General features: G+C 42.3%; 1 protein-coding gene across 2 annotated transcripts in view; it reads left to right on the top strand.

Moving 5' to 3' along the window:
• The first annotated feature begins 604 nt into the window (after nt 1-604).
• chd1 (chromodomain helicase DNA binding protein 1) overlaps nt 605-22,342 on the top strand; it is a 222,532-nt gene continuing 200,794 nt past the window's right edge. For both annotated transcript variants that reach the window (XM_078565773.1, XM_078565765.1), the window contains exons 1-2: nt 605-837; nt 1,822-2,017. In XM_078565773.1, the coding sequence (XP_078421899.1) occupies nt 1,965-2,017 (53 nt within the window). In that variant the 5' untranslated portion in view covers nt 605-837; nt 1,822-1,964. The remainder of the gene's footprint in view (nt 838-1,821; nt 2,018-22,342) is intronic.

Raw genomic sequence — 22,342 nt, 5'->3', positions numbered from 1 at the left:
TGGGTATTTGGCTGCTGAGACAATGTATTGGTGATAATCAAGGCAAGACCAAGAATGGGCCCCAGGGCCAGTCATATATGAACTCTGGGACTAGGAAGAAAAATGTTATAACATCACTAATTACCAATCCATGGTTATATTTTAAATATTTTTTGATAAATATTACATTTAAAGGATGGGTAAAACAGGCTTATAGCCAACACTGGATTTTTTTTTACATTTCTACTATTTTGTATGGTAACTCAGAAATTCCCGGAAACAATTAATGTGTGCACGCTTTTGGAAATTAACGATAATGAAAGCTGAAATGCAGGGCAGCTCTGTCAACATCTGTAAAGGTGGCAATCCACACAGATGTGGACCTCGACCTGCGATCCACGCTTTAAAGGCTTTACCTTTTCTCCTCCTGCATATTTCAAATATTTTTTTAATGCCCGTCTCCCAAACGTTTTCAGTATTTCCGTGCAGGGTTCTGGCGAAGTAAAGTTAGCTTTATGTGCTCACTGGATGTTGGTATTTGGTTGGTGGAGCCTGCCCTCCTCTGCTGCCTGTCAGCCCCAGGCGGAGCGGCTCCCAATCCCTCGGCGTGCGGGTGACGTCATCGCCCAGCCTGTCCCGGCCCGAAGTGTGAACGCGAGTCATGGCGGCGGTGCCGACCGGCAGGGAGAGAGTATAGTGTGTGTGTGTATGTGTACACAGAATAAAAACTGTCGTGGTCGACAGCTAAACTGAAAATAAAGAGAGAAAAGTGTGGGGGAAAATACAGAGGAAAAAAAAAGGAACGGGGCACGAGACACAGCAAATAACACTCAAGGAGAAGAAGACGAGAGTCGCCGGGTGAGCAATCTCCTTCCTTCCTGCTAGAGTCCCCGCTCCTCCTGAAGGAGGACAGGGACTCAGGCGGATGGAATCTTAGAACCAGCCCGGGAGAATTCCGAGCGCGAGCTCCGGGCTAACGTTCGGCCGGGGGAGGGTGGGCGTTCGATTGGAACGCGCCGGGAGAAGCCTGGCGGCTCTCGTGCCCCCACACGGCTCGCTCACATTCCTTCAGCAGCCAAGTGCTTCCCTCGGTCTTGTGGAGAGAGGACGGACACCGGGAGAGGCAGGCGGACTTGTACCGACACAATCTTGCCCTCACTCCCCTTCCCCTTTACAGCGCGCTAGGCCTCAGCCCCGGCCTGGGAATGGATGTACACTGCAATCCCACTGTCTGTCCCACACAGGCGCTTTGTTAGTCACCGAAGGCCCAGCATACTACGGCGCTGAAATGATAACAGGCAGTTAAAGACTGCGGATATATACAGAAACGATTTTTTTTGTTTCTTCACACCCCCACCCCCTTAATTTTTGGGATTTTTCTCCCCACACCTTCTTTGTCTGGCTTATTCTCTTCCCGGGAATCTGGGAAGCCGTGCTTCTACCCATGCTCGATGACGAGCCATCGTCGGGGCTGCTATTCTCTTGCAAAATGACTTTTCATTAGACATTAATGGTGGAAGCGACATTACAATGTGGTCATTTGTTTCGATTAATCAAGATTCTCTTTTATATCTACATTTATTCTGTAAGTAACAGTAGGAGTCGGCATGGTGATTCCATACAGTATAAAATGAAACCTAAACAATCGGAATCGACTGATAAACGAAAGCAGCACATTTTGGTTTTTTTTTTAACGTTTAATGAACTGTACATTCACAACCCTTGCCAGTGACTGGTTTGTCAGGCAGCGATAAATAACTGTGTCATAATACGTGATCCGCGTTTATCTGTAATTTGAGATGGTAAAGAGACTCCTAAATCCTTAAATTTCTTTTCCTGCAGAAACGTGGGGTTCTCATTTGGAGAATAAGAAGTTTCGGAATCACTGTGGAACGATAAATAAGTTTTATTTCGGAAGAGGATCTCAGTAGTTTTCAAGCTTGAGTGAAGGTTCTCATCTGATAGTTTCCTTTTCAAACCTGGAAATGGAGGGTCACGGTGACGAGGACAGCGTCAGTAACAGTAGTGGAGACTCCAGGTATTAAACGCTTTATTCTTTAGTCTGTAAGCAATAGGAATGTGTACTGTGTTATTGCACTATAAAAGTCAGATGTTAACATGTTTAAGTGGCAAATCCTGTGGATTGTGCATATAAAAAATGGAATGTATTTCTCCCCCTCAGTCCCCTGTAATTTATATAGTTTACACAGGTTTTACATGACTGAAAAGATTAATTTTGATACTAATGCCAGCAGAAGATGCAAATTCTGGTAAAATTTCCACCGAGAAAACACCAAGAATATATTTGTGTTCAAGGCTATAATGCTCTTTAAGGTTTTGTTTGCTTTTATAATTTGACATCATGACCCTCCAAGTTTGTTACAGCAAAACTAAGTTCTAGTAAGATACTGAAGTGAGTGGCACCCACAGTTCATAGGCTTACCTTGGGGCATCTTTGTGTATGAGAGTTGCCAGACAGACAATTCTTACATCAGCCATCTCCTTGGAAAATTGCTGACTGGAGCATCCAGAATGCAGTCTTGCTCTCTCCCCATTGCAGTATCTGGCTACTTTGTTAAATGAGTCCTGAGTTCTGGCATTGTCAAAGTTTTGGCAACATGTTTCAGCAGCTTGTCAGCAGAGAAAGAGAAATCATTGGTGTGGCTTCTGGTAGCTGGAGTGAGTTCATGGTATGGGAGAGAGAATCATGAAAATGGGTGAAACTAAAATGTTTTTCACAGAAATTATTTCTTACATCTTTTACCTGTGAATAAAACACAATTGTAATCAAGCTCCAATGATATATGTATTTATTATGCATCAGGGGAAGCAGTGGCATAATGGTATTGTTACGACTGGTATTCTAGAGACCCAGGGTAATGCTCTGGGGACCCAGGTTTGAATCCCGATGGTGAAATTTGAATTCAGTAAAAATCTGGAATTAAAAATTTGATGACCATTAAACCATTGTCGATTGTTGTAAAAACCCATCTGGTTCACTAATGTCCTTTAGGGAAGGAAGCCTGCTGTCCTTACCCGGTCTGGCCTACATGTGACTCCAGACCTACAGCAATGTGGTTGACTCTTAAAAATGCCCTCTGAACAAGGACAATTATGGATGGGCAATAAATGCTGGCCTAGCTGTCCACGTCCCATGAATGAATAAATTTTAAAAAGTATTGAGAAACTTTGGCAGAATGTAAAATATCATATTCCTTTAGGCCACATACTAATTCATTGGCTCTGTATAACCTTATTTCTTTTTCCAGTATCACAAAAGCCAGAAGATATCCCGCACCCACAACCTAATTTTATACTTAAATAAAAACAAAAAAGTGCTGGAAATATACAGGCTGAGCAGCATCTGTGGAGTGAGAAACAGAGTTAATGTTTCAGGTCAATCATGTTTCATAACGACTTGATAATTGCCCAGTTTAATTTAGCTGATTTAAATTCAAATGTTTTAGTTTGGACGCTGGTTTTTTTTTTTGTTTTAAAATGAAGGAAATTAGACAGTTAAGGAGAGGGAGTGTCACCGCTGCAAATAGTGTTTGTTTCCCAACATGTATGTCATGATAAACTTCTACTTAAATTCCGCTACCGTTAGTTGAGAGTGAATATTTTATCACTTTTCAGTTCATGGAATGTGGTACTGTTTCTCAGGAGGAGGAAATAAAACCCATTTATTGTAAACATGCCTCTCAGGGAAGCATTGGTGACGCAGTGAAGAAATATGCACTCCATACCATCATTTAAAGAAGGCACCTCCCAAAATAATGGTTGCTGCTAACATTAGTGGAGGGGAGAAACAACTTGTTTTTGTTCCTTTTTCTTCCTTTTCAAACCAAAAAAGAACAGCTGTGCACATTATCAATGGTCACTTGGATGATGTGCTGGAGGGATATGGATCTTGTGGGCCTTCAGCCTAGTGTGAAGCCAACATCTTAAGATTCTCATAATCAATAACCTTGTTTTATAAACATTGATGTATCTCTAGATTCTGAAATTAATAGATTTTGAATTAAATCCCAACTTTGTGTAATGCAATCTTTGAGTTAAGCTAAAATGTACAAATACTGATTGAGTTTTGATGGATATTGGGCTAAACTGTTGCCCCTTTGTTGAGAGGGAAGGTATATTTGCATACCATAATACCCAAATCATTTACACTTGGTTCTTCTGCGCATTCTTATTTTACCATTTATTGCCCGAGTACTTAATTGCTTTAGATATGTGGTCCATTGCTGTGTCAATTCAATAAATGATTTGAGAGCAGTGATTAGGGCGTTACCTGATGATTTCCCCACCCCTGCCCCAGCCCTTTACCCAAAACATGGAGATTTTTTTTTAATGACTGGCACACCATTAATAATGCATCAAAGATCTACCTTTCCTTTGATGCACAAAGTTATTTAGAGAGATTAAACAGGGAACCACTGGAATTTGTTTGTGAACAGATCATAGGGTTACACAGAAATTACAGCACAAAAATGTGCTATTTGGCACAACTGGTCCACAACAGTCTTTATGCTCCACATGAACCTCCTTTCATAACCTCCTATTCCTATCTCTCTCATGTGATTATTAAGCTTTCCCTTTAATGCAGCTATGCTGTTTTCTTCAACTACTCCATGTGCTAGCAAGTTCTACATTTTAACCAGCTTCTGGGTAAAAGAGTTTCTTCTGAATTCCTTACAGGCTTTATTAGTGACTGTCTCATATTTACAATCCCTATTTTGGGATTCCCAGAAGCGGAAACATTTTCTCTATATTTACCCTTTCTAACATCTTCATTATCTAAAAGACCTCTATTAGAATCACCCCTCAGCATTCTCTTTTCTTGACAGCATTTCAAGAGTCTTTCAGAAAAAATGTGGAGTTGAGAAAATAAAAGTTGGGTTGGAGTATATCAAGGTTTAGTACAAAAACAAAATACTGCCTAAATCTGAACTTAAAACAAAATACTGGAAATATTCAGGCCAGGCAGTATCGAGAGAAAGTTAAAATTTTCATTTAGGGTTGACCTTTCGTCAGAACCTTTCAGAGGGTAGGTCATTGATCTGAAACAGTAACTCTGTTTCTCTGTCCACAGATACTGTTTGACCTGCTGAATATTTCCAACCATCTTCTGTTTTAAGGTTTAGTACGGTCTGATATGTAGGCAGAGTGGTGACATCAAATTTTATGCTGAAAACAAGTTTTCATGAACTCCAAAGTTGCATTGCAGCCTGTAACTTGTTGCATCACTAGGGCTTTATATAATGCACATTGGCTGGATTATTTTTGTAACTGTAAACAATTATAAGGCTATGGAGTCTGTCGAAGATGTCTTCAGAAGATGGCATGTATGTTCCCTGGCTAGTAAAGAAGGAAGGTACAGCTTTAATTCTGAAAGATTTTTTTTTTACTCATTCACGGGATGTGGGTGTCGCTGGCGAAGCCAGCATTTATTGTCCATCCCTAATTGCCCTTGAAAAGGCGGCGGTGAGTCGCCTTTCTTGAACCGCTACAGTCCATGTGGTGTAGGTACACCCACAGAACTGTTAGGATCAGTAACTTACATTTGAAGTTTTGTCCAGAAGAGTAATAATCAGGATTGCAGTTGAGAGATTAGGCACTCTTCCAAACAGCACTGTAGGTGTATCTACACTAGATAGACTACGGCAGTTCAAGGAGGCGGCTTACTACTACCACCACCACCACCTCACGGGCAATTAGGGATGAGCAACAAATGCTGACCTTGAGACCGGTGCTCACATCTCATGAAAGAATAAAAAAATTCTCTGAAAACCTTGCACAGCTGTTATCATTGTGGTTAAAAAGCTAAAAAGTTTTTTATTCATTCATATGATGTGGGCATCACTGGCTAGGCCAGCATTTATTGGTCCATCCCTAATTGCCTTTGAGAAGGTGATGGTGGTTTGCGTAATGTTCAATGAAAATAAATGCTTTGGGCCATAAAAATGTAATTTGCTAAATGTTACTGTACCTCAGCTTTGATGGACCATGCATCCTTTATATAGCTAAAGACTAATGCTTGCATGTAGTAGTGCTTTGATGATGGTACTGGGGTACCACTAGAGCATTATGCAATTGAATTCAATAAATTTGGTATTTTGTTAAAAGTTGAGAGTTAAAATCTACTTTGTCATGAAATCCCAACTAGATTCACCGTGGTCTTGAGGGAGGGGATTCTGGCACCCCTATCTAGTTTAACCTATATGTGATTCCAGTCCCACACTATGCTTTACTCTTAATGTTCCCTGGATTAGCCCCTCAAGCTATGTCATTCAAAAGGCAACCCACCACCACTTTCTCAGGGCAACTAGAGTTAACAATAAATGTGGCCTTGCTGCTGCTGAAAATCCAAAAATGAATAAAAACACTACTGCATTCTTTATTGTAGGGCAACACATAGTGTGCTGAGGCACTACATGAGCACAGTAAAATTTGTATTATCCGACATGCACGGAGAATGGGTGATGCTACTGAATCAAACATGCGGCCAATGAAGAGTTCCATTTACCAATGGAATACAATGCAATATTTGTAGCATGGATTAATGTGCAAGCATTTGGGAAGTAAAGAACTGTATCTTTTTTAAAACAGTATATTAAAACATCAAGTGTAAAATAATATGGCATACCAATATGAGTTCCGGATAACTTTGTAATTGCTTCTCGTTAGTAAAGTGAGGATTCTTATTTGGAGAACATCAGAAATTCCAGTTAGTGAAGAATTCCGGTTGGTAGAGTGCCGGATAACAGAAGTTTACTGTAATTTGCATCGGTTTTCAATAGAGGGGAAGTTGCTGAAATTGTGGCTCTAAAGGTGCAGGCAGTTGTAGTATTGGATAGGATGAGAAAGGATAGAGAAGATATGCTTAAAAGTTTGCCAATGTTCCAAGTAGAAATGTCACATGATCCGTTTGGGATACAGCCTAAGTTACTGAGCAAAGTTAGGATGGAAATTTCAGAGGCCACAATTTTCCAATCCTTAGATGTGGAGATTGTACCAGAGGGCTGGAGGGTTGCAAATGTTTATACCGTTCAACAAAAAACAAGTTAATCCTGGCAACCTAATGGCGTTGGTGAAGAAACTTTGAGGCAAAATTAATTAGTATTTGGAAAAGTATGAGTTACTAAATGAAAGTTGGCATGGATTGTTAAAGGCAAATAGTGTTTGATTAGCTTGATTGTGTTCTTTGAAATATTGAAGAAGGTTGATGATGGCCATGTGGTGATTTGTGTATGGACGTCGAATAAGCATTTGACAAAGTACTACATAATAGACTTGTTAACAAAATTAAAATCCATGGGATTACTGTACATACAAGTCTATTTTTTGAGACCAGTTTTTTTGGCGAAAGGTTAATGGTTGACTTTTAACACAAGTAATATTTGCAAGGGATTTGCTCCTATGTTTAGATGTGTGCTTGATTTGGGTTTACGCACTCGGTATATGGATTAGCTATCTAGATGAGTTCACTGATTGGCCAGCTGCCCATCGCCTGTTGCTATGACATGGATGAGCGTATTCGGCCTCAGTTAGACAGGTTGCATTGTTTAGTTCCAAGCCCTGTTGTGGGGTGAGATAGGCAGATTTTTAAAAAAAAATTAATTCATTCATGGGATGTGGGCTTTGCTGGCTAGGCCAGCATTTATTGCCCATCACTAATTGCCCTTGAAAAGGTGGTGGTGAGCTGCCTTCTTGACCTGCTGCAGTCCTTGTGGAGTAGGTACACCCACAATGCTGTTAGGGAGGGAGTTCCAGGATTTTGACCCAGTGACAAAGATGGAATGGCATTCGATTGCAGTTGTGCCTCCTCAGGGAGCACTGTGATTTGGGCTGTCCAGGATGGTTAACGGAGCATCAATTTAAACAGCTCCTGGCAGACATGCACCTGGGCTTTCTTGTTCTGTGTCTCCTACCTGCCTCCTTTTTTTGGTGAGTGTATGAAGGGATCCAAGTGGAGCGGGGAGTGGGTAGGAACCGGGCAGCCGATGGGCTTTGAGTCGACTTCTACATGAAGTACGTGAAAAAGTACAAAGTTTTTGAGCCAAAAATCACGGCTAAGCTTTTACATGAAATTGACTTTTACACTGGTTTACATGGTAAATGGATGATGGCAGCACGGATGCAATGTTGGCTAAGGGCAGAAAGCAGAGATAGCAGTGAAGGGTTGTTTTTCAGATTGACGGGAAGTATACAATGATTTTCTCCAGGGATTGATATTAGGGCTACAGATTTTTGTGATCTAGATTAATGATCTGGACTTGGTTATACAGGGAATAATTTCAAAGTTTGCAAGTGACATGAAACTTGGAATTAGTAAACAGTGAGAAGGATAGTAACAGACTTCAGGAGGACATAGTCTGGTAAAATGGGTGGATGCATGACAGATGAAATGTAATGGTACAATTCTAAGGCGTTTGTAGGATGATGAGGGCGATAGAGAATCTGATGAAACAAAAAAGAGGATAAATGAAATGTAGCAGGTAAACTCTTCAAGCAAGAACTAGTCCAAATACAAAAAGTTGAGAGGGGAAATGATGAGGAAAATAAGACTGGCAGACAGAGAATATGACAATAGAATAGCTATTAACATAAAGTAGGATGAGAAATTTCTACCTTTCGGATTATGCAGTTCCACCCTGTGAAATGTTTTTCTGGCCCCTGCCTCCCTTTCTCCGTAGTCCTACGCTTTGCTTCGCATATACATAATCTAGCAAGGTCAATTTTTGTTGTTGGTTGTTGGTATGGATTTCATCCTGTATTGCATGCACTAACTGTTTTGGCTTCTGAAATGCCGAGGTCACTTTGGTGATTTGATACCAAATGCATTGGTCCACAGTCTTGATGGTAATAGAAGGTGAACAAAGCGAAAACTAATAAAACTCACTTGAAGTCTATTAATTCCACCCATTTGAAGTTGCCTAGATGAATTTGCATTCACTGCAGATCGTAAAAGGTGTTACAATTTTCCGACCCCTCAAGTTGCAGTTGCTTTGCGCTATAATGCGTACATGATTTCTTGTCACAAAAAAATTCAGCTTTCATCTTCACCCACTCTCACCCTTGTAAAAGGTAACCCAAAAATCATCTATTGGCACGTATTTGCAGAGCAGGCTCGAGAGGCCAAGTGGCCTACTCCTCCTAATTCGTATATTTGTAAATTGTAAGTGGGTAATAAAAGGCAGAGTGGGACCTATTAAGGACAAAGAAGGTGAAATATTCTTAGAAGCGCAGGGCAAGGTTACTTACTGAGTACTTTGTATCAATGTTTACCAAGAGTATGCTGACAAAATATTGGTTGAAGCAGAGATAGTGGATGTGAAGGCAGGATATACTGGCAAGGCTGGCTAGGTGTAGAGCGGATAAGTCACCTGGCTTGTATCCCAGGTTGCTATAAGAAATTGGGTCGGAGAAAGTGGAAGGGTTTCCCATAATCTTTCAATCTTCCCCAGATACAGGGGAAGTGTCAAAGGATTGGAGAGTGAAATGTGACACCCTTGTTCAAGTAAGGATATAACCACATTCCTAGTAACTACAGGCCAGTTAACTTAACATCAGTGTTGGGTAAGGTTTTAGAAACAATAATCAAAGAAAGAATTAACAGGCACTTGGAAAGGTTCGAGTTAATTAAGGAGAACCAGCATGCATTTGCAAAAGGCAGATCATGTTTGTCCAGTAACATTTTTTGTTGAAGTAACAGAGAAGGTTGATGAGTGAATGCAGTGGATGTTGTCTATAAGGATTTTAAGAAACGGTTTGACAAAGTACCACATAAAAGATTGGCTAACAAAATTGAGGCTAACGGTCAGTGACAGCTTCAAGAGAAAGTTGGCTTAAGGGCAAAAACATTAAGTTGTGGTAAATGGTTGCTTTTCAGACTGAAGGATGGTATACAGTGGTGTTCCCCAAGGGTCAGTGCTAGGATAACTTTTTTGATGATAACTTGGATATTGGTACGCAGTAAAATTTCAAAATTTGCCAAAAGTGGAGCTGTGGCAAACAGTGGAGGTGATTCCAAATCGACTGCAACAGGGCATAGGCTAGCAGAAAGGGCAGACTGGTGGGAAATCGAATTTAATACAGGGAAGTGGAAGGTGATGCATTTTGGGAGAAGGGATAGGGAAGGGCAATATAGAGTTAATGGCACAGTTCTAAAGAGTGTGTAGTTACAGAGAAAGCTGGGGGTTCATGTGCATAGATCTTTGAAGGCGGCAGGACATATTGAGAGAGTAATTAAATCATAAATTGAGGTATCAAGTGTAAAAGTAGGGAAATTAATGTTGAAGCTATAAAAAGCTCTGGTTAGGTCACAGCTAGAGTTTTACGTCCAGTTCTGGCCACTGTGCTTGAGGAAGGATGTGCGGATCTTTGAGAGAGTGCAGTGGAGATTTACCAGAATGTACTCAGGGATGGGAAGACCTGGTCGAGGTGTACAAGTTTATGACAGGTTTAGATAAGGAAGAAAAAGAAAAGCTGTTCCTATTAGCTGCTGATGTAAGGACTAGGAGACATTGATTTAGGTTTTGGGCAACTGACATGCGGAGAGGTGCAGATTAACTTTTTTTATGCAGTGAATGATAATAACTTGGAATTCACTTCCTACGAGGGTGGTGAAAACAGAGATGATCTGTGATTCAAAAGGAAATTGGAAGGGCACTTGAGAAATGTAAACTTGCAGGGCTTCAGGGATAGAGCATGGGAATGGATTGCTTTGCAAAGAATCGGCATGGACTCTTTGGGTTGAATGGCCTTCTCTTTTGTCATTATTACTATGAGCAGAGAGACCTGGGGTGTAGGGTGTATGTATGCAAATCTTTGAAGGTGCAGAACACGTCTGTTAAGAAAGTATATGGCATCCTTGGCTTTATTATTAGAGGGATAGACAATAAAAACTAGAAATTTATATTAAACATTTGTAAAGAAAAAAATACTGGTTAGATCTCAGCTGGAGTTGTGTGTTCTGTTCTGGGCATTTTAGGGTCAATGTCTAGGCTTGGAGAGGGTGCAGAAGAGGTTTACTAGAATGCTACCGGGGTGAGGGCCTTCACTTATGTGGAGAGACTGGAGAAGCTGAGGTTGTTCGTCTTGGAGCAGAGAGGGTTAAGGGGAGATTTGATAGACATGTTCAAAATGATGAATGATTTTAAAAGAATAAATAAGGAGGAACTGCTTCCAGTGACAGTAGCATTGATAATTAGAGGACATAGATTTAAGGTGAATGGCACAAGAACTAGAGATGATACAAATAAATTTTTTTTTAGTGTTTTTAGTGTTTAGTGGAGTCAGGAGGTGAGTTGCTCTCCACAGGATTCCTAATCCCTGACGTGCTCTTGTAATTTTTTGCAGTGAGTTCTTAAAACCTGGAATGCACTGCTTGAATGTGTGGTGAAAGCAGATCCAATAATTTTCAGAAGAGAATTGGATAAATACTTGAAGGGGAAAAGTACAGAGCTATGGGGAAGAGCAGGAAGTGGGGTTAATTGAATAATAACCACGATGGGTTGAATGGCTTTTTTTGTACTTTTTAAAATTCTTTCATGGAATGTGGGCATTGCTGGCTAGGTCAGCATTTTTATTGCTTATCCCTAATTGCCTTCGAGAAGGTAGTGGTCAGCTACCTTCTTGAACTGCTGCAGCCCATGTGGTGTAGGTACAGCCAGAGTGCTGTTAGTGAGAGAGTACTGGGATTTTGACCCAGCGACAGTGAAGGAACGGTGATATAGTTCCAAGTCAGGATGGTATGTAGTTTGGTGGGAAGCTTGCAGGTGGTGTACCCATGCACCTGCTGCCCTTGTCCTTCTAGGTGGTGGAGGTCTTGGGTTTGGAAGGTGCTGTTGAACAGCCTTGGTGAGTTGCTGCAGTGGATCTTGTAGATGGTGTACACTACCAGCACTGTGCGTCCATGGTAGATGGAGTGGATGTTGAAGGTGGTGGATGGGGTGCCAATCAAGTGGGCTGCTTTGTCCTGGATGATGTCCAGCTCCTTGAGTGTTGTTGGAGCTGCAGCCATCCAGGCAGGTGGAGAGTATTCCATCACATGCCTGACCTGTGAGTTGTGGGCATGCTTTGAGGAGTCAGGAGGTGAGTTGTTCTCCACAGGTTTTCCTAGTCCCTGATGTGCTCTTGTAGTCACAATATTTATATAGCTAGCCCAGTTCAGTTTCTAGTCATTGGTAACCCCCAAAATGATGGCAATGGGGGATTCAGTTATGGTAATGCCATTGAGTGTCAGGGGGAGATATTTAGACTATCTCTTATTGGAGATGGTCATTGCCTGGTGCCTGTGTGGCGTTAATGTTACTTGCCACTTATCAATCCAAGCCTGAATGTTGTCCACGTCTTGCTGCATATGGGCATGGACTGCTTCAGTATCTGAGCAGTTGCGGATGGTCCTGACCATTGTGCAATCACCAGCAAACATCCCCACTTCTGACCTTGTGATGGAGAGAATCTCATGGATGGTTGGGCCGAGGACACTACCCTGAGGAACTCCTGCAGTGATGTTCTGGGACAAGGATGATGGACTTCCAACAACCACAACCATCTTCCTTTGTGCTAGGTGTGACTCCAACCATTGGAGAATTTTCACCCTGATTCCTACTGACTCCAGTTTTGCTTGAGCTCCTTGATGCCACACTTGGTCAAATGCTGCCTTGATGTCAAGGACGATCACTCTCACCTCACCTCTTGAGTTCAGTCCTTTTGTCCATGTTTGGACCAAGGCTGAATGGGGTCAGGAGCTGAATGACCCTGGTGGAACCCAAACTGAGTGCTCGTGAGCTGGTTAGCTGGTTATTGTTGAGCAAGTGCCACCTGATGGCACTGTTGGAGACCACTTTCATTATTTTACTGATGATCGAGAGTAGACTAATGAGGCGGTAATTGGCCAGGTTGGATTTGTCCTGCTTTTTGTTGACGGTACATAACTGAGTAATTTTCCACATTACCGGTAGATGCCAGTGTTGTAGCTGTACTGGAACAGCTTGGCTAAGAGTGCGGCTAGTTCTGGAGCACAAGTCTTCAGTACTGTTGCCAGAATATTGTCAGGGACCATAGCCTTTGCAGTATTCAGTGTCTCAGCTGTATCTTGATATCACAAGCAGTGAAACAAATTGGCTGAAGATTGGTATCTCTGATGCTTGGGGACCTTTGGAGGAGGCAGAGATGGATCATCCACTTGGCACTTCTGGCTGAAGATTGTTGCCAATGCTTCAGCTTTGTCTTTTGCACTGATGTGCTGGGCTCCCCCATCATTGAGGATGAGGATATTTTTGGAGCTACTTCCTCCAGTGAGTTGTTTAATTGTCCACCACCAATCACGACCGGATGTGGCAGGACTGCAAAGCTTAGATCTGATCCGGTGGTTGTGGGATCGCTTAGCCCTGTCTATTGCATGCTTCTTTCGCTGTTTGGCATGCAAGTAGTCCTGTATTGTAGCTTCACCAGGTTGACACCTCATTCTTAGGTATGCCCGGTGCTGCTCCTGCATGCCCTCTTGCACTTATTGATCCCCTGGTTCGATGCTTATGTTAGAATGGGGGATATGCTGGTCCATGTGGTTACAGATTCTGGTTGTATTCAATTCAGTTGCTGCTTATGGCCCACTGCACGTTATGGATGTCCAGCTTTGAGTTGCCAGATCTGTTCAAAATCTATCCCATTTAGCATGGTGGTAGTGCCACACAACACGATGGAGGGTATCCTCAATGTTAAGACTGGACCTTGCAGTGGTCATCCTATCAATACTGTCATGTACAGTTGTATCAGTGACAGGTAGATTGGTGAGGATGAGGTCAGGTAGGTTTTTCTGTCTTGGTTCTTTCACCACCTGCTGCAGACCCAAACTACCAGCTATGTCCTTTAGGATGTGGCCAGCTCAGCCAGTAGTGCTAGCTCACCTAGAGTGCATTCTATGCCCCAACCACCCTCAGTGCTTCCTCCAAGTGGTGTTCAACATGGAGGAGCACTGATTCATCAGCTTTGGGGGGACAATAGGTGGGTACCAGCAGAAGATTTCATTGCTCATATTTGACCTGATGCCATAAGATTTCATGGGGTGTTCATGGTCAATGTTGAGAACTCCTAGCACTACTCCCTCTTGACTGTATTCCACTGTGCCGCCACCTATGGTTGGCCTGTCCTGCCGTTGGGGCAGGTCAGACTGAGGGATGGTGATGGTGGTGTCTGGGACATGATCTGTAACGTATGATTCCATGAGTATGACCATGTTAGGCTGTTGCTTGACTAGTCTGTGCGACAGCTTTCACAGTTTTGGCATAAGCACCCACATGTTAATAAGGAGGACTTCGCAGGGCCAACTAGTCTGGGTTTGCCATTGTCGTTTCCGGTGCCTAGGTCGATGGCGATTGATCCAACGTTTCTTTTTTGTAGACTTTGTAGCAGTTTGATACAACTGAGTGGCTTGCTAGGCCATTTCCGAGGGCATTTAAGAGTCAACCACATTGTACAGACCAGATAAGGATGGCAGATTTCCTTCCCTGAAGGACATTAGTGAACCCAGATGGGTTTTTGCTACAATCAATGATGGTCTCATGTTTACCATTCCAGATTTATTAATTGAATTTGGGATTTGAACCCATGTCCCCAGAGTATTAGTTTGGGCCTCTGGATTACCAGTCCAGTGACATGACCACCACGCCACTGTCTTCCCTCTGTGTGATTCTATGAATAATCTCAAACTGCTTGTGCAAGTTTTTCCTATTGTAACAGATTAACTGTGAACAAGAGTTTCTCTTTCAATTTAATTTAAAGTTCCCTATTGAGTTACCCAGGAAATATTTTCAGGAATTGGGTATTATGGTATGTTTTGGCTGTAAACCTTTAGTTAAACTTCTCAGCTTGGATAAGAAATTTCTGTCCTGTTTTTATTTGTCTCATGGCCATTTCAGAATGTGTACCAACCTTGTCTGTTGCACAGATGTGGCAATCAGCACTGTTAAGGTAGATTAGCTTGAGTAGCATATGCATTATTGAGCGCTTACTTTAGGAATGAGAAGTCACCCCAATATTGATGAAACAATACACTGCAATTATCAATTTTCTAACGTGCACTTGCATGTAGCAGAAAGAGTATGCTCATAGTTCACACATTTCACTAATTTCTGAGGCGTTCTTTAATACAGGAGAAAGACTGGGTGCCTGATGATCAAAGTGTTCAGCTATTGGTAGGATGTGGCTTTGAGTCTCTGATCCCTTATGTGCTAATGCCTAACTTTCACCTATATCTGCAAGAACAACAACTATTTCCAAATGCAGGACTTTTAGATGGGCAAGTTACTCCAGCTTGACCTGTTGTACCTTGCATTGACTGGATTGCCCCCTCAGTTGGGAAATGGGCACAGTTCAAGGAAGCCTACCACCATCTTCAAATACTCTTTCTATATAATGAATAATATACCAGGAAGTGTGCCATTAACTAATCACTTGTATGCCTAAATTTACCCTCATAGCCTTTAGTCCTTTTTTTTGCCAGATACTCATGCAGCATTATTTTTTAAATAATTGAATTAGCAATTAAATATTAAAATGAACAGTACAGAGGGAATGATCAAGAACCGCACAAAAATCAATTTTGGTGTTGCATTTCTTGTGAAGATCTGCAGAATCCTAAGCTAAGAACATAACGTAAGAAATAGGATCAGGAATAGACCGTTCGGCCCCGCGAGCCTGCTCCACCATTCAATAAGTTTGTGGTTGATCATCTTGTGTTTTGATTTCCACGTTTCCATCTAAACCCGATAACCTTTGATTCCCTTGCCTAACAAGAATCTATCTACCTCTACCTTAAAAATATTCAATTACCCTGCCTCCACCACCTTCTGAGGCAGAGAGTTCCAAAGTCGCACAACCCTCAGAGAAAATATTTCACCTCATCTCTCTCCTAAAAGGGCGACCCTTAATGTTAAAGCAGTGCCCCCGAGTTCTGGACTCACCCACAAGAAGAAACATCCTTTCCATGTCTACCTTGTCAAGGCCGTTCAGGATCTTGTACACTTCAATCAAGTTACCCCTCACTCTTCTAAACTCCAGTGGAAACAAGCCCAGTTTGTCCAACCTTCCCTCATAAGACAACCCATTCTTTCCAGGTATCAACCTAGTAAACCTCCTTCAAACCGCCTCCAATGCATTTACATCCTTAAATAAGGAGACCAAAACTGCACACGATATGCGAGGTATGGTTTCACCCCAGTGCCCTGTATAACTAAAGCATAGCATCCTTACTTTTATGTTCACTCCCTCTCGTAATAAAGGATAGCATTCCATTGGCCATCTTAATTACTTCTTGTACCTGCATACTAACTTTTTGTGACTCATGTACTAGAACACCTAGATCCCTCTGCACCTCAGAATTATGCAGCCATTCTCCATTCAAGTAATACTCTGTTTTTTTGTCCTTCCTGCCAAAGTGAACAACTTCACATTTCCCCACATTAAATTCCATTTGCCAGATCTTTGCCCACTCCCTCAACCTATCTATATCCATTTGCAACCTCCTCATGTCCTCTTCACAACATACTTTCCTACCTATCTTTATGTCATTTGCAAATTTAGCTACCATGTCTCCACTCGCCTCATCTAAGTCATTGATATAAATTGTAAAAAGTTGAGGCCCCAGTGCAGGCCCCCGTGGGACTCCACTTGTCACATTCTGCCAATCAGAAAAATAGCCATGTATGCATACTCTCTACTTTCTGCCAGCCAGCCAATCCATGCTAATATGTTATCCCCAATACCATGTGCTTTTATTTTCCGTAATAATTTTTGATGTGGCACCTTATCAAATGCCTTCTGGAAATCCAAGTACAGCAGGCCTACAGGTTCCCCTTTATCTACTGCGCATGTTACTCCTTCAAAAAACTCCAATAAACTGGTTAAGCATGATTTTCCTTTCACAAAACCATGCTGGCTCTTCTTGATTGCCTGGAGCCCTTCTAAATGCCCAGCTATAACCTCCTTAATGATCGATTCTAATAACTTCTCATGACAGACGTCAAGCTAACTGGCCTATAGTTTCCTGCCTCCCTCCCTTCTTGAATAGAGGGGTTACATTTGCTACTTTCCAATCTGATGGAACCTTTCCAGAGTAGCGAATTTTGAAAAATTAACACCAGCCTCATTAGCCACCTCTTAAGACCCTAGGATGTAGTCCACCGGGACCTGGAGACTTGCCAGCTCTCAGCTCCATCAGTTTGCTCGGTAAGGCTTCCCTAGTGATTTCAATTTCACCAAGTTCCATTCTCCCATTCACCTCCTGATTTGCAGCCATTACTGGAATGTTTTTGTATCCTGTATAGCGAACACAAAGCAAAATATTTGTTCATCTCTTCTGCCATTTCCTTATTATCTACTTTCACTCTCTAGAGGACCAACACTTACTTTACTTATTCTTTTCCTTTTTAAATACCCGTAGAAACTCTTGCTATCCGTTTTTACATTTCTAGCTAGCTTCCTCTCATACTCTAATTTCTTTCTCCTGATTAACCTTTTGGTTATTCTCTGCCGTTCTTTATGTTCTGTCCAATCATCTGTCCTACCACTCATCTTTGTGGAGTTGTATGCTTTTTCCTTAAGTTCTGATGCTTTCCTTAACTTCTTTAGTAAACCACGGATGTTGGGTCCTTCCCTTAGAATTTTTCTTTATAGTAGGAATATACTTATTCTGAATACTCTGAAATATCCCCTTAAGTGTCTGCCACTGCTTCTCTATTAATCTATCCTCTAGCCTAGTTTCCCAGTTCACTTCAGCTAGCTCAGCTTTCATCCCCACATAGCTGCCCTTATTTAAGTTTAAGATACTAGTCTTAGATCCACTCTTCTCCTTTTCAAACTGGATGTAAAATTCAGTCAAATTGTTGTCGCTGCTTCCTAGCAGTGCCTTTACTCTGAGGTCATTAATTAATCCTATCACGTTACACAATACCAAGTCTAATATAACCTGCTCCCTGATTGGTTCCAGAACATGCTGCTCTAAGAAACTATCTTGAAAGCATTCTAAGAACTCCTCATCCAGGCTACTACTGCCAATCTGATTTTTCCAGTTTGTGTGTGGATTAAAATTACCCATGATTATGGTCATCCCTTTATCACAAGCACACATTGTTTTCCCTTGAATACATTGTCCTACACTCTGGCTGCTGTTAGAGGGCCTATAGACCACTCCCACTAATGACTTTTTTCCTCTACTATTCCTCATCTCCACCCAAACCGATTTTATATCCTGATCTCCTGAAGCAAGGTCATCTCTAACTATTGCACCAATGCCCTCTTTGATTAACAGTGCTACCCTTCCACCTTTACCTACCTTCCTATTTTGCTTGAATGTCGTGTACCCCTCAATATTAAGGACCCAATCTTTGTTGTCTTGCAGCCACGTCTCCGTAATTGCTATCAGATCATATGTATTTACTTCATTGTGGGCCATCAATTCATTTACTTTATGGAGGCTGCGTGTATTCAGATAGAGAGCCTTCAGTTTTGCCTTTTTGTTACCTTTGTAACATTTAGTCTTGACTGTTGATGTATTCATAGGCTTTTGCTCTCTGTTCCTTGCTGCTATTCTCTGACCCTCATTTCTCATTTTACTATTTTGCTCCCCTGTTTTGACTCTACATCTTTAATTGCCACCTCTACCCAAGCTTGACCCCTCACCCCTGTTGTTTAGTTTAAAGCCCTCTCTACTTCCCTAGTTATCAGATTTGCGAGGACACTCACCCCAGCATGGTTCAGATGTAAAACGTCCCAAGGTTCAGCCCCCACTTTGCTCAGTACTGATGCCAGTGCCCCACAAACTGGAACCCACTTCTTCCACACCAGTCTTTCAGCCACGCATTCGTGCCTCTAATCTTATTTTCCCTATGCCAATTTGCACTTGGCTCAGATAATAATCCAGAGATTATTACCTTTGAAGTTTTGCTTCTTAATTTGGTACCTAGCTCCTCGTGCTGACTTTGCAGAACCGCTTTTCTAGTTCTAGACTTTGGTACCTATGTGGACCATGACAACTGGATCTTCCCCTCCCAATACAAATTCCTCTCCAGCCCTGAGCAGATGTCCCGAAATCTGGCACCGGGCAGGCAACACAGTCGTCTGGACTCCCTCACTCTTTGCTGCAGAGAACAGTGTCAATCCCCCTCACTGTACTATCCCAAACTACCACTACATTCCTTTTTGCTTCCCCCGCTTGAACGGCTTCCTGTACCACAGTGCCATGGCCAGCCAGCTCATCCACCTTGCAGACTTCGCTTTCATCACCACAGGCTGTGAGCACCTCAAACCTGTTTGACAATTGCGAAGTCTGAAGCTTCTCCACTATTGTCTGCTCTGTCCCATTACCTGCCTCACTGACAGTCACATCCTCCTGTCCCTCACTGCTGACCAAAACAGATGACCCTCTTCTAAGAGGTGTGACTGTCTTCTGGAACAAAGTATCCAGGTATTTCTCCCCCTCCCTTTTGTTGCGTAGTGCCTGCATTTCGGCTTCCATATCAATAATCCTGATCCGGAATTCCTTAAGCTGCTTGCACTTCCTGCAGATGTGTTTGTCATGGATCACCTTGGCGTCCAAAAGCTCCCACATCTCACAGCTGCAACATAACACCTGTCCTGCCATTCTAACTTATGTTATTTAGTTAATTAACTTTAATTACTTTCTTCCTATGTATGCTACAATTTACTGTATTTATTGAATGCTAGTACCACTGACAACTAAAGGTGATATGCTTCTTAACTACATGGTATGTGTTTTAGATGTTTGTTTAAATTACTTTATTTTTATTGCTTTTTAATCTTTATTGTTTTATTTTAATTTTAAAGTTTTCAAATTTTGGTTTATTATTTTAAAGTTTTAGTTCTTTTTATTTATAGATCCACCTGAACTTGTTTGCCTTAAGCTGGTTTCTCTCACACTCCCTTAGGCTGTGCACTTACCGGCCAATCAACTAGCAACCTGTGAAGCTACAGTTGCCCCCCCACCGACCCCTGCAGCCTCTCAGCAGATGAAACAGCGCGCCCCTCAGCTCCCTGTCTCTCGCAGGTCCACTCCACTCCGACTCCCAGGCTGCTCTGTAATCCCCAGTCTGTATTTACAGGTGCTTCTCAGCTCCTGACTGTCTCCCGCAGGTCCGCTCTGCTCCAACTCCCAGCAATGTGGCCCTGTAGCTAGAATTGTAAAAACGGATAGTAAGAGCCTCTTCAGGTATTTATTTCTACCTGAACTCGCCTGTCCTAAACTGGTTTCTCACACGCTCCTTTAGACTGAGCACTTACCGGCCAATCAACTAACCAGCAACCTGTGAGGTCACATTTGCACCCCCCCTCCTCCCACATTCCTGCAGCAACTGAAACAGCCCGCTCCTCAGCTCCCGACTGTCTCCCACAGGTCCACTGCACTCCAACTCCCAGCAAGTTAGGCTGCTCTGCAATGCTTGGCCTGTATTTATAGGTGCTCCTCAGCTCCCGACTATCTCCCGCGGGTCTGCTTTGCTCCGACTCCCAGCAAGGTAGCCTTGTAGTTAGAAATGTAAAAACGCATAGCAAGAGCTTCTTCAGGTATTTAAAAAGGAAAAGAGTAAGCAAAGTGAGTGTTGGTCCTCTACAAAGTGAGAATGGGGAGTTAATGATAGATAATAAAGAAATGGCGGATGAAATGAACAAATATTTTGCTTCTGTCTTCACGACGGGGGATACAAAAAACATTCCAGTAATAGCCATAAATCAAGAGGTGGAAGGGAGAAGGGAACTTGGTGAAATTACAGTCACTAGGGAAGCCTTACTGAGCACACTGATGGAGCTGCGGACTGACAAGTCTCTGGGTCCTGATGGACTTCATCCTAGGGCATTAAAAGAGGTGGCTAATGAGCTCATAGACGCATTGGTGTCAATTTTCCAAAATTCCTTAGATTTTGGAAAGGTTCCATCAGACTGGAAGGTAGCAAATAGAGCCCCTCTATTCAAGGAGTGGGGGAGGCAGAAAACAGGAAGCTATAGGCCAGTTAGCCGGCCGCCTGTCATGGGGAAGGTGCTAGAATCGATCATTAAGGAGGTTACAGCTGGGCTCAAGGTAATTGGGAAGAGTGAGCATGGTTTTGTGAAAGGGAAATTGTGCTTAACCAATTTATTGGCGTTCTTTGAAGCAGTAACTTGCGCCCTGGATAAAGAGGAGCCTGTAGATGTGCTGTACTTGGATTTCCAGAAGGCATTCGATAAGGTGCCATATCAAAGGTTATTGCGGAAAATAAAAGCTCATGATGTAGGGGGTAACATATTAGCATGGATAGAAGATTGGCTGGCTTGGAGAAAACAGAGTATGCATAAATGGATCATTTTCTGATTGGCATGATGTAATGAGCAGAGTCCCGCAGGGGTCTGTGCTGAGACATCAGCGTTTTACAATTTATATCAATGACTTAGATGAGGACAGCGAAGGCATGGTAGCTAAATTTGCAGATGACACAAAGATAGCTAGGAAAGTATTATGTGAAGAGTATATAAGGAGGTTGCAGATGGGTATAGTTAGGATGAGTGAGTGTGCAAACATGACAAGTGGAGTACAATGTAGGAAAATGTGAAGCTGTTCACTTTAGCAGGAAGAATTAAAAAGCAGGGTATTACTTAAATGGAGAACGGCTGCAGAATTCCGAGGTGCAGAGGGATCTAGGTGTTCTAGTGCATGAGTCACAAAAAGTTAGTATGCAGGTACAGCAAGTAATTAAGAAGACTAATGGAATGCTACCTTTCATTACTAGAGGATTTGAACATGAAAGAATGTTATGCTTCAGTTATACAGGGCATTGGTGAGACCCATATCTCGAATACTGTGTGCAGTTTTGGTTTCCTTATTTAACGAAGGATGTTAATGCACCAGAAGCAGTTCAGAGGGGGTTTACTAGATTGATACCTGGAATGAGTGGGTTGTCTTATGAGGAAAGGGCAGGGCTTGTTCCCACTGGAGTTTAGAAGTTTGAGGGGTGACTTGATTGAAGTATATAAGGTCCTGAATGGTCTTGACAAGGTGGATGTGGAAATGATGTTTCCTCTTGTGGGTGAGTCCAGAACTAGGGGGCACTGTTATAAAATTAGGGGTCGCCTTTTAGAACAGAGATGAGGAGATTTTTTTTCTGAGTGTTGAGCAATTTTGGGGGTCTCTGCCTCAGAGGGCGGTGGCGGCGGGGTCATTGAATATCTTTAAGATGGAGGTAGATGGATTCTTGTTAGACAAGGAAGTCAAAGGTTATTGGGGGTAGATGGGAATGTGGGAGTAATACAGACAGATCAGCCACGATCTTATTGAATGGTGGAGCAGGCTCGTTGGGCTGAATGGCCTACTTGT

The sequence above is a fragment of the Cetorhinus maximus genome, chromosome 2, assembly GCF_964194155.1.
Source record: "Cetorhinus maximus chromosome 2, sCetMax3.hap1.1, whole genome shotgun sequence".
Lineage (NCBI taxonomy): Eukaryota > Metazoa > Chordata > Chondrichthyes > Lamniformes > Cetorhinidae > Cetorhinus > Cetorhinus maximus.
Note: the sequence above shows the minus strand (reverse complement) of the source record. Positions and strands in the feature narration are given on the sequence as shown.